Consider the following 13416-nt stretch of genomic DNA (forward strand, 5'->3'; position numbering starts at 1 on the left):
AATTTGTATTTTTGTAATATAGTTTTCTATTTTAATTTATTTTCTTTGTTTATATAGTATTTATTTGTATATTTAGGGTTATACAGTAAATTGGAAATCCTAATAGAGTAAGTAGTTTGTAAAATGTAGTTTTTCACGGAAACAGACACACCACAATAGTAGATAGTATGTAGTTTTGTAAGAGAATAGACACTCCGCAATATCGGATAGTAGTTTTGTAAGAGGATAGACACAACCTGCTTCCATGACTTAATTTATAGTTTGATAAAAATACATGTTTTAACGGATTTAACTCAAAAAAATTTTATATTTTAAATTTTTAAGAATTAAAATATTAATATTACTTAAATATTTTATAGACTTTAAATATATTATAATATTTTAAACTTTTGACGGAGTTCAAATATTTATAATAATTTAAACATTGTATAAAAAATTTAAATATTTATAATATCTTAAACTTTTTTAAAAAACGTAAATATATTATAATATGTTTACTTTTTAAAAGTTTAAATATTTTCAAATATAGAACCAAATTAAACTGTTAAATTTGGATATCTGATAAATCAAGCTTCCTGCTCATTTGTACTCAAAACATTTTAGTCACATATTTATAGTGATTATGAACCATATTCCATAATATTTAGTCGATGTGGGATATACACCTTTTCTGTAAATTAGTTTACAACTTTACATATATATAATTTCTGCGTTTTTAATTCTTTCTATCTATACTACTCACAATTAATTACTAAAATTTTGTTAAGGAAATATTATAATATCGGAAATCAAGCAATTTAGTCAGATTTGGTAACTTGAATATTCATTTTTAAAGATTTTAACTGAATCACTAAATATTCCTTTTAAAAGATTATATGTTAAGATTAATCTCGGTAATTAAGGAAATATCCGAATTTTTGGTAATTAAAATTTATGGTTTTCATTTAAATACCTTAAAGGAAAATGAAATCAGAGTGTTTGCCTATAACGAATAACTCTGTTTGGGATCTTAAATAACTAATCTTGAATGAAATAATATACTGGATCCGAAAAATATTATTCTGGAGTACAAACAGATCTGCGGTTTTTTTCCTTCTGTAGTCGGATATGTAAGGATCCGCGTCCCGACCCGGCAATTTTTTAAGTAATCGACCGAGGGTATTTTCGTCATTTAATGAAATCAAAACTATAGGTTAATTAGATTAAATTTTGTGATTTTCTAATCATTTTTAATGAAAAACCTACCAAAACCAAGTCATGGTCCATTTTTACTCTAGAAAGTACTTGTGCTTTAATAGTATAGATAGTATATTTGGATCTAACTAATCTATACTATTAAAAGGGAAGCACTATTTCAAGGCAAAAATGAAACATTAAAATATATGACATAAAATGACCATGTATAAATTAAAAAGCATAGAAGATAAGAAGGACATAGAAGTAAATTTGGAATGTAAAAATCGCAGGATCCTTCTCTGACCCGGGTGTAACTAATTCGGATCATGTTTAATTTATCCGGAGTCAGAATATTAGTAATAGTAGATATAAACAAACAAAGTCTCGGCACTACTATAATTACTAATAGTATATATATGGTACCACGAGTGGCCCAAATGTAATCTATCTATACTATTAAAAGGGAAGCATTATTTACAAGGCAAAATGAATCCTGAAATATATGACATAAAATGATCTTGAATAAATTAAAAAGCATACAATACAAAAGGGACATTAAAGTAAATTTGATAATAAAAATGCACGGATCCTATATGCCCTGGATTAATTCTGTTCGGATCATGTATTAACTGTTCAGAGCTGTTTTTCATACTCCCGTATCCAAACAGAATCGAAACAAGCATCTCTGCAATAAAATTCAAAAAAAGTAAGTAGTTTTGCGTAAACAATTTAAGGAAACAATAATTTTGATATTTATGTATATGTTTAATTTGGGCAATTAATTTCGAAATTGTATATATGTAAACTTATTTAATTTGATTTTATTTTTTGAGATATATCCGGAAACAAGAAATTATGATGTTACCTAATATACAAAATCATCTAAATGTTTATAGAAATAATTTAAATCGGTATTTATTTAAATCGAGCAATTAAATACAAAATTGTATATATGTTTAAAAATATAATTTGGTTATATATTGTGAGATATCTGTAAACAATATTTATGATTTTATATTATGATTTCAAACATATGTATTACATATATACAGTATGTTTAAATCTTGGATACTGAATTAAGATATACATACGTTTGAAACTACTTATAATCATTTTATCAATGCATAAATGTGCGGATCCGAAAACATGTTACAACTAAAGTAAAACAATAGTATTTTAAATATGTTTTTTTTTCTTCAGCTTATCTAGCATAAGCATGTACAAAACAAGAGATAAAAGAATGTTAACTGACACAACATGTATGTGTGATTCTATTAACTGAATGTTTCAAAGAAATTATTTTTCTTCATCAAATACTTTATTTTGTTTTGAATCAAACTATTACGTGTTTGTGTGCTAAATATGTAGGAACATGATTTTGAGGAAATGAGAAAAGAATAATGGGACGGAAACGGGATGGAAGGAGGAATAAGATGAGATTAAAAATTTTCAAAAATTAAAATTCAGGATCATGTTAGAATTAAAATAAATTAATGCTTCCAATATATTATGTAACATATTTTCCAATTTATCTAACACAAAAATGTCAAAAAAATATTCAAAAGAAAAAGAAAAAACATTAAACTATGTTCTATAATAGATAAAAAAAAAAGTCAACCATAGTTATGTGCGGGGTACAGGACATGATGGATTTTATGTCCTGAATTAGACATACCATATTTCTGTTACTATTTTTTAATATAATTGTTTTTACTGATAACAAAAACAAATTTGATCATTTTTTTGTCTAAACCGAATTAAAAATAAATCAAATACTAAACTGATACAAAAAAAGTTTGGATTATGAATGTTAATAACATTTATTAAAAATATGTTTACAAACATAATCTGCATGTACGTAATAAATTATAAATATGTTAGTAAATTTAGTTTTTAAAATCAACCCCGCACGTATGTGCGGGTCTGAATCTAGTTAAGATTAATTTGTATGTCAATAATTATAGTATAATAATATTTAAATGATTTTATAAAAAATTTACTTGGCACTACAGTTATTATTTTCCGTGTTCAGTTTGCTGAGAAGAATATATTTTGTTATAAACCTCTCCAACAACATAAGGATAAATTCTGGCAAAGAGATATGAATATGTAGTTATATACTATGTTAATATGTGATAAAACAAGTGAATGTCTATGGTCGGCATTTTTCAGACGTGTAGTATAATTAAATTATTCATATATTTTCCAAACCAAACAGTTATTTTAAATTCAAAGAAATTATTAAATTGATTTTCTGTTTATTTTTGATGTAACATTACCTGGACACATATATATATGAGTTACAAGAGATAGATTAAGTGAGTCGCAAGGCTTAAAGAAAACGAGTTCGGACCTATACAGTACGAAAGTAACGTGGTCCGTCCATCTCAATATTCTAGCTAACTCATCATTATTCATTATGCCGTTTCTTGAAACTTCCTAGAACATAATCATAGGTACCTTAAAAATTATATTACTATAAACCTACTAAAATAAAAATAATTTAATGAAGCGATTGTACTCGTTTTTTATTTTCCCAATCATAATTCCTACAACTGAAAACACGTCAAAACCAATATTACGAATTATTTACCAATGTCAAATTCAATTTATCATAATTAAATTATCTAAGTTAAACTAAACAATACCAACAAATTTAACATGCAACCAGCAATTCAACTATACAATAAAATAACGACAAAACATAGAAACGAAACCCTAGATCTTCTTCTTTAGATTATCGCCTTGATCTCACGGTCTCCAACGTGATTGATGACCCTAGACTTCCTCTTTCTCGATTTGTTTAGCAACTTTACTCAGTTGGTCAACTTTTGTCATTATAAAAGCTCTTTATACGAAGTGTACGTAACATTTAAACTAACATTTTTCTCCCACTTCCAGCGCATAATAATTATCATATTAACCGCTGACCTGTTCCAACCTTGCTTAAATATGCACATTAAGCAATTTACTATCATCTCTTTCTTTATAAATATTGAAACTAAGACTGCCAACATTTTAAGAGATTCAAGGTCGAAAACATATCTCCACAAAACAAACAGAGTCATGTCAACATCTTCTCAATCGTACCCGATGAGCGGCGGTGACGATCAGCACAGTTACATTCATAATTCTTCATACCAAGTATGTATTGTAATCTTTATATGTTATACATATTTTAACTATGATGATTTTTTTATTCCTACAATGTAAGTACCATATCATGTAGTTTTTGTGAAATATATATATATATATATAAAGAATTACTCAGATGTTATCTAAAAGTTGGTTTATTATTCATATCTATAAATCTTTCGAAAATTACTCAAATGTTTAGTGCCTTGGGGTAATTACAATTTACTCCTTGGATTTTGTTTTTCGATTTTGAGTAAAAAAATAAAAAAAAATACACATCAGCAAATTAAAATACACATCATTTTCGATTTTTCATGTCACTAAACAGTTTTTTTCAGAATCAACACTTGAATTTTTCTTGTTTATGTCAAAGAGGGAAATCAAACAGTTTCCACAGTTCATAACCAAAAAAAAAAAACTCTCTCTCTCCTCGTCTCTCTCGCCGAAACCCTAGTTCCCATTCTTCGTCGTCGTCGTTGCCCAAAACCACCGCCGACGATCTTATAAAAGACATGCGTTTCTTTTTTAAGCTTTTTCTTTGTGGTATTGTTTCCCCAAATGTTGTGAGTTTTGAGAGTCTGTAAAAAACAAGAAAAATTGAGTCTTTTTTGTTTGTTTCTTTAGATTCTTTTCTAAAATGCGGATGTTTCAGCCGTTAAAGAGAGAAGGGTTAATTGGATTTGAAAGTGGTGGTGATGGGCAAGTCTTAGATCTGGATACTGCTGTGAAAGATGGAGTTCTCGGTGGTGTTAATGGTGGTGGTGGTGTTGTTGATGAGAAATTGGATCTGAAGACTATGGTAAAAGAGCTAGATTTACAAGATATACCTTCTGTTTTCATTTTTCCCATCTCCTTAGAGCCGATGCAAGATCCTGTGACCTTGTGTACTGGTCAAACCTACGAAAGGTCCAACATTCACAAATGGTTCAACCTAGGTCACTTGACTTGTCCCACTACAATGCAGGAGCTTTGGGATGATTCGGTTACTCCTAACAAAACTCTTCACCATCTCATCTACACTTGGTTCTCTCAGAAGTATGTGTTGATGAAGAAACGCTCCGAGGATGTTCAAGGACGAGCTATTGAGGTTTTGGGGACTTTGAAGAAAGGTAAAGGTCAAGCTAAGGTTCATGCGTTGAGTGAGCTTAAGCAGATTGGGGTTGATACTGCATTTATAAATTTATAGATGTCACATTAAATATGTCGAAAATCCCCTATATAATTTGGTTTATTTTTTATTTTTTGAGGTATTACCAAAAAAAATAAAATTCTATTAATTATCATAAAATATATATATTGACATGGAAAAATTATAAACTATAGAAATATGCTAATTTGGTAAAACAATTAACATAATTAAACTTAATAAAAAAAACTTATTTTGATTAACTTTTTTTACACAAAAACTTATTTTGATTTTGGTGAGACGGGTTGACATTAATCCTATATAGGGAGTTAAGTGGAATTGTTTTTTTTAAAACACTTTTAGATGTGTAGCAGTAGATAAATGTATTACTAGACCATACATATACCACACGGGTTAAAACCTTAAAAACACTACAAAAATCGTATACTTTGAATACTTATATCAAATACCTGTAAAAAATTATATATTTTTAAATTAATAAAACAATAATAAAATAACAAATAAATGTAATATAAATTTAAAATTTTTAAAATTAAAAATATTATTCCGCGGTGTACCGCGGGTTAAATCTTAGTATATATATATATATATATATATATATATATATATATATATATATATATATATATCTAGCACACGTAATAGCTAATATACATGTGTTGTACGTACAGAAAGCAGTTATAGATGGGGTTGAAGAAAAGGCAAGGCAATACAAGAAAAATTTGATCTCCTGAATCTAAATCCCGATCTTAGTACTTTTACGATTGCAGATTTTGGTTGTTCTATTGGCCCTAACACGTTTCATGCTGTTCAAAATATCATTGATATTGTGAAACTTAAACACCTGAAAGAAAGCCAAGGAATTAGTACTCATGTCACTACAAGAAAACATGGATATGCCGACTACAAAAACAGTCACTAAACAGTCGCAAACTACTTAGTTACGACTGATTGGCGACTGAAATACGTAGTCGCTAAACCGTGCGTCGCTAAAATAATCAGTCGCCAAACAGTCGAGACGGAGCTACTAATTGGCGACTGATAATTGTGGTCGTTCTTCCCTCGCCAAACAGTCGCTAAAGTTGCGACTGAATTTGCAACGCTTTAGCGACTGATCTGGTTACTCATTTGCGACTGTTTTGATTACTGTTTTGTAGCTCTGGGCATTCGGTTATTTCGGGTTATTTGGTTCAGTTATTCGATTTTTCAAAATTTTGGTTTTCTAAAAATTTGGTTCGGGTTATTCGATAATCGGGTTATTTTGGGTCGGTTATTAGATTTAAAATCAATTCCGAAATAAACCTAATTTTTTCTAATTCGGTTTATTCGAATCGAATTAGAACAATTTATGATAATGGACCTTTGAAAATTACAATTACAACCCAATAAATCATGGGCCCTATACAATACAAGTGCCTAAATTAGATAACAAAAAAACCAAGTCCATCAATAATTAGGGTTCATGGACTCCACGTCGCTGCTCTCTTCCAAAGCCGCCGGATCTGCGACGGTAGCATTGATAATGGCATCCGATAGTAAGATCTCCCAGTGAAGAAACCTGTCGAGATCACCTACAATAATCAAAACAAACAACATGCAATTCCTCATCTAAAACTGAAAAATAGGATATCAACAACAAACAAAAAATAATAATCGAGTAGATCTGACCGTGAGTTTGGTGATGAGAAAACTACTAATAGAGAATCCAGCGATAAACGATCAAGAAACTTCGAATCTTAACCACAGATTCGTAGTCGGAGGGAATGGATTTTTTATGACTATGGATTAGGGTGACAAGGCCAACAACGTTTCAACTCTCTCTTGAGGACAAGTGAAAAATAATATCGCGACAGAGGAAAAGAAGATACATAAAAAAGGTGGGGAAGATGAAACTAACAACATAGGAGAATGAGAAAAGGGAACATAGAAGGAGGAGGAAAAAAAAGAGATTAGAAAATGTTAGAACTAGGGTTTTTTCATTTTATATGGTGCGCCTATTAACAATAAGAAATGGGTTTTCATGTTTTGTTACGGCCCAAATTTTGTTAAGGCCCAAATTAATTAAAGCAGTCGCTAAATAGTAGCTTTTTAGTCACAATTTTTAGCGACTGTCAAACTGGTCTCCAAATTAGTCCCAAATTGGCGACTACACTGCGACATTATGCATCAGTCTCAAATTAGCGTCTACTAGGCGACTGTTTTATTTAAGTAGCCATTCAGTAGCAAAACAATCGCAATTCAGTCGCTAAATTTAGCGACTGTGTTTTTAGTCGCAACTTGCAGTCGACAATTCCATGTTTTTTTGTAGTGTGTGCCTCTCGACTTCCAAGTTTGCTTCAACGATCTACCCAACAATGACTTCAACACACTCTTTAGAACTCTACCTCGTTCATTTGAGCAAAAATAATTCTTGGTCGGGGTTCCCGTCTCTTTCTATGGCCAAGTGTTACCAAGAAATAGCATCCACATAGGGCATACTTCATACACGACTCACTGGCTTTCCAAAGTTCCCGAAAACATATGTGACAAGAAATCTCCAGCTTGGAACAAAAATTATATTCATTGTAATAATTTGTTAGAAGAAGTTACCAAGGCTTATACAAGGTCCAGTTCACAAAAGACATGAGCGTATTTCTTAAAGCTAGAGCTGAAGAACTTGTGCCTGAAGGACTGATGATTGCGTTAGGAGAATGTTTTCCCGATGATGTGGCCATGTATGAGACATGGTCGGGTATTGTGCTAGACACCATCTGATGTGATCACGGGATCGGTCCTTCGGCCAAGAACACTCGCAGCCCTCGGACACTACCCGGCCACCACTCGGACGCCTCTCAAACTCTCGGACAACCTGTACTGGCGACCAGGAGCTAGCGTAGGCGACCAACCCAGGATCATCAAGGCGGAGCAAGACAAGCCACCAATGGACATTTAAACCCAAGCTCACCCCCCCCCCCCCCCCCCCCCCGCCCATGGCTCATGGCTAGCATCACCAATGAAGAGCCTTGAGTCTTGACCAGCTTTGGAAAGCTTGATTCGCGTGTCTTCACAGTCACACCAGTGTGAAGACACCCCTAAGCCATTAGAAGGAGCTGTACTCTTTTTCCTACTTTGGGTTTGTCCCATTGGGTTTTACCAAAGAGGTTTTAACGAGGCAGCGACTCTAGTGCATCTCCACTTCGTTCCCACTTGGCTCGTGATCTTGAAACACTTAAAGAGAGACTTAGGAGCCAAGGAAGTGAAGATCCTATCCACGTTCAGCCAATGACGTGGCCACCCTATCCCCTTCCCTTCTTTTCTTTTGAATTTCTTCTAGATCCCTCTATGACCGTTAGATTGGTCTTTGCTTTGCTTTATCTTTGCTTTTGCTTTTTGGCCATGTGTATGGTTTAGATCATGGCCACGTCTCTAGGGTTTTAGAGTCTCCTTATGTAAGCCTCACTATATAAAGGCATCAACCCTCATTGTAAAAATCAGACTTGAAGTATTGAATTAAATTTCACAAGAGAGAATCTTGTTCTTGTCTCACCTCTCTCCTTAATCCAAGTCCGGGACTTGACTACCGAGAAACCCTAGCCGATCTCAAATCAGGTTCGACATCGACTAGTTGACCGTATCACGGGCCGAGCCCTCTCCCTTGTGTCGTCGCATCAAACCACCTTCGCGTCCTTCCCTACCGTATCACGTCCGGTTCCTACCGTTCGTTGTACATTCGCTTCGACTCCACCTTCCTTATCGCATCACCGAGAATCCTTACCGCGTTGCCGAGAGCCGTTCCCGCAGTTTACCTTCAAACTCTGGGAACCGATCTCCGCATCGTCCGTATTGCGACCGCGACTGCTCGACCGAAGCCGAGACCAAAGGCCGGATCTCTCGATCCGCTCGTTCGTTTCACCTCATCTCTCGCTTCCACCGTTTGTTTCCTCACTGGATTCAAATCTCCGAGCCTTGTCCGAGGAAAGCCTCATCTAGTTTCCTTGGCCCTAGAGAGTTTTGTTCCGTCCGTCCGCATCGACCGTCCGTCCGTGCGACTCGGTAGACGACCGCGTCCGGCGGTCACATCAGCTTGGTATCAGAGCTCTAAAAGATCTTGACTCAAAGGTTGTGTCTTTCTAACCCAGAAACTCTTTCTTTTGTTTAAAGTTTCGATCTTTAGCTTTTGTCTTAGTCTAGATCGCTTAATCTTGTTTCCGCTTGCTTAGTTAGTCTTTAGTTTTAATTTGGTGTTTGTGTTGTGTTGTTAGACGTGTGCTTAGGTTGTTTTGTGTTCTTCCTGTTCTTCTTTTTGTTCGTCGTTGTTCTTGTCTAGGACTCCTTAAATCCATAAAGTAGCGCGTTTGCTTTTGGGTTTGTGTTGTGGTCCCAAAAAGTTTTGTTTTTTTTTGTGTGCGTGAGTTTGCTTTTAGGCGCGGGTAGATTTCTTTTTGCTTAGTCATAGTTTGTCATCTAGTGTTGCTGTCCTCAATCATTGACTGTTGCCTAGAAAATATCTTATCCGCCTGCTTTTGACGCGTTTTGCTCACGAATATTCGTTTTGCTTTGACGAGGTACCATCGCCACGTCACGACCGAGCACCGATCGAGCCATCCGCGTATCACCGTCCAGAGTACGTATCATCACCCGCGTATCATCGTCCAAGCCCTTATCGCGTATTGTGTATCATCGTCTGATCACCATCGAGCCACCAGACGAGTCATTGACCCAGCTATCCGTACCGACGTCCGATAACCGTTGGCCGTCCGTACCATTGCCGCACCAGCCGACTGTATCATCGACCGACCCCCGTCGGCCGCCTGTACATCATCGGCCTACCGTATCAGCCACTTACACCAGCTATCCGTACCGACGTCCGATAACCGTTGGCCGTCCGTACTATTGCCGCACCAGCCGACTGTATCATCGACCGACCCCCGTCGGCCGACCGTACATCATCGGCCATCCGTATCAGCCGATCGCGCCGGCTATCCATACCGTCATCCGAACATCGTCAGCTGCGGTACCAGCCGTCCGTCTCAGTCGTCCGTGCCGACGTCCGACCATCGTTGGCCGTCCGTACGAACCGTCCGTACGAACCGTCCGTACCAGCCATCTATATCGTCGTCCGTACCGACGCCGACCACCGATTGTTATCCGTACCGTCGACAAAATCCAACAGTCGTCCGTACCGTCGACAAAATCCGACAGTCGTCCGTACCATCGACGATCTCCGATAGCCGTCCGTACCATCGACCATACTTCGTCCCAAGACCGCGATCAGTATGCAACACTCGATTCCACACTGATCAAGCATGGACTTTGATGGAAACGATTCCGAGTTGGGATCATGGTATGATGAAGATCATGACTTATACCCGGAGCAAAAGGCCACCGAGGATGAGCCGTGGTACGATGAACATTATGGAGCCGATCCGGAGTCAGCGACTACCGAGAACGCATCATGGTACGCAGAGGACTACGAAGAAGGGGCTGACCAAATGGAACATGATCGAGGATCATCGGACTACTATTGGCCATCAATGTCCCGAGCTGTGCGCCATAGCGAGCCAAGGTCGAACCGCTACGATGATTCCGACAGTGATGACTTGGGAAGTTACTACGCACCACCCCGGCATCACCGAGAGCAGCCGGAGAAATACCCGAGTCGCACCCATAGGTTTCCGACCTGGTCACCGTACGCATCGACGAGCAAGACAAGCGCCTACCGCACTCGGAACCAAAGTCTTCCAAGCTGGACACCACGCGAAACACCGGGCCACAAGTCAAGCCGCGGTCAAGACAAAGCCAAGGCGAGCAATGTGGAATCACGGACTAAGTCGAGGGTGCAAGCCTCAAGGAAGCCGAAGCAATCTCCCGGAGCACCAAGTTTCACGGACGAGTTAACCGGTATTCAAGCTCAACTCCGACACCTTGGAGAATTGTTGGACCAAGTCGAGTCATCTTACACGCAAGGAGAGTCATTGCGGCACCAACACTCGGCCCTTGTGCCTTCACCAACGCCGGACCCGCGAGTTCCTTACCGGCCAAAACAAGACGCTTTGACGCGGTGCTGGCCGAACACCGACTCGAACGAGGACGCTGCACCAACGGCGCAAGTTCACCAGGAGCTGAGCTTAGGACTGGAATTCGATCAACAAATCAGTCCTAGGGAAGTCATTGGCCCGGGAGGGATCATAGAGAAGCCAGCCGAGCCTCCAGACCAACAAGTTCATACACTCGGAGGTACAAGTTCGACGTCTCAGGCGGTTTGCGATCAATTCCTTACCGTTTCTGATCAAAACCGAGCTGACACTCAGACGCAATGCTCTGATCATCGCACTGTGCGTGAGTCCTCACCCGATACGCGTACCAAGGCATTAGGCGAAGTCAATGAAGAGTCTTCCCACACGACCAACTTCTTATCCGGAGTTTGCTTGGTGATGGGGAGTGTCAAGCAAGCTAGGCCACCGGAGATGGCCATTGATGGATCTTTTCACTCAGTATTGTTCATGACTACTTCAAGTAGTAAGCTCCAGCTGGGAGTCGCCTATACCGAGCCATCCTTCTCCACTCTTAGCACCCAGGCCGTTACCGCATATGGTCCTATGGCGACGTGTTCATTCAACTTTGGTGCGGATCAAACCTTTGTTTGGCATCCAGGAGAGTCTCAGCAAGCAACCACGGTTCATGAAGGGATCGCAGCGCTCAATACCACTGGCCTTACCGGGGAAGTCTTATCCTTTTCTCTTAAGGCCTTACTGTTTCCTTTTGATCCCGGTAAAGTAAACCGCGGTTGAACCTTTGATGCTGCTGATTTTTGGGTTTTTCCTTTTTGATCCAGGTAATGAGCACAGTTTTGAGGACAAAACTTCTATAAGAGGGAGGGAATGATGTGATCACGGGATCGGTCCTTCGGCCAAGAACACTCGCAGCCCTCGGACACTACCCGGCCACCACTCGGACGTCTCTCAAACTCTCGGACAACCTGTACTGCCGACCAGGAGCTAGCGTAGGCGACCAACGAGGCATCATTCACCCCCACCCCCCCAGGATCATCAAGGCGGAGCAAGACAAGCCACCAATGGACATTTCAACCCAAGCTCACCCCCCCCCCCCATGGCTCATGGCTAGCATCACCAATGAAGAGCCTTGAGTCTTGACCAGCTTTGGGAAGCTTGATTCGCGTGTCTTCACAGTCACACCAGTGTGAAGACACCCCTAAGCCATTAGAAGGAGCTGTACTCTTTTTCCTACTTTGGGTTTGTCCCATTGGATTTTACCAAAGAGGTTTTAACGAGGCAGCGACTCTAGTGCATCTTCACTTCGTTCCCACTTGGCTCGTGATCTTGAAACACTTAAAGAGAGACTTAGGAGCCAAGGAAGTGAAGATCCTATCCACGTTCAGCCAATGACATGGCCACCCTATCCCCTTCCCTTCTTTTCTTTTGAATTTCTTCTAGATCCCTCTATGACCGTTAGATTGGTCTTTGCTTTGCTTTATCTTTGCTTTTGCTTTTTGGCCATGTGTATGGTTTAGATCATGGCCACGTCTCTAGGGTTTTAGAGTCTCCTTATGTAAGCCTCACTATATAAAGGCATCAACCCTCATTGTAAAAATCAGACTTGAAGTATTGAATTAAATTTCACAAGAGAGAATCTTGTTCTTGTCTCACCTCTCTCCTTAGTCCAAGTCCGGGACTTGACTACCGAGAAACCCTAGCCGATCTCGAACCGGGTTCGACATCGACTAGTTGACCGTATCACGGGCCGAGCCATCTCCCGTGTGTCGTCGCATCAAACCACCTTCGCGTCCATTCCTACCGTATCACGTCCGGTTCCTACCGTTCGTTGTACATCCGCTTCGACTCCACCTTCCTTATCGCATCACCGAGAATCCTTACCGCATCACCAAGGATTCTTACCGCCTCGTTGCCGAGAGCCGTTCCCGCTGTTTACCTTCAAACTCCGGGAACCGATCTCGGCAT

General features: G+C 38.4%; 1 protein-coding gene and 1 pseudogene across 5 annotated transcripts; both read left to right on the forward strand.

The window, feature by feature from the left end:
- The first annotated feature begins 4132 nt into the window (after window positions 1-4132).
- On the forward strand, window positions 4133-13080 carry LOC147933089 (uncharacterized). Of its 5 annotated transcripts, none has more exons than XM_087478920.1 (4): window positions 4133-4320; window positions 4936-5110; window positions 5276-5420; window positions 10003-13080. In XM_087478920.1, the coding sequence occupies exon 4, from the start codon at window positions 10744-10746 to the stop codon at window positions 12226-12228; it is 1485 nt and encodes a 494-aa protein (XP_087335046.1). In that variant the 5' UTR covers window positions 4133-4320; window positions 4936-5110; window positions 5276-5420; window positions 10003-10743; the 3' UTR covers window positions 12229-13080. The 5 variants fall into 5 exon arrangements, with proteins under 5 accessions (XP_087335046.1, XP_087335047.1, XP_087335045.1 ...); XM_087478922.1 differs by having other exon boundaries at window positions 4197-4320; window positions 4964-5110; XM_087478919.1 differs by having other exon boundaries at window positions 4153-4320; window positions 4964-5420.
- Window positions 4949-8357, forward strand: LOC147933090 (putative S-adenosylmethionine-dependent methyltransferase At5g38780 pseudogene; annotated as a pseudogene).
- Window positions 13081-13416: the final 336 nt, after the last annotated feature.

This window comes from Camelina sativa, chromosome 12, assembly GCF_030686135.1.
Source record: "Camelina sativa cultivar CO46 ecotype springtype chromosome 12, ASM3068613v1".
Classification (NCBI taxonomy): Eukaryota; Viridiplantae; Streptophyta; class Magnoliopsida; order Brassicales; family Brassicaceae; genus Camelina; species Camelina sativa.

What these genes read in the sequence shown, in the direction of transcription:
- LOC147933089 (XM_087478920.1), top strand. Translation starts at nt 10,744, where the DNA reads ATGGACTTTGATGGAAACGATTCCGAGTTGGGATCATGGTATGATGAA.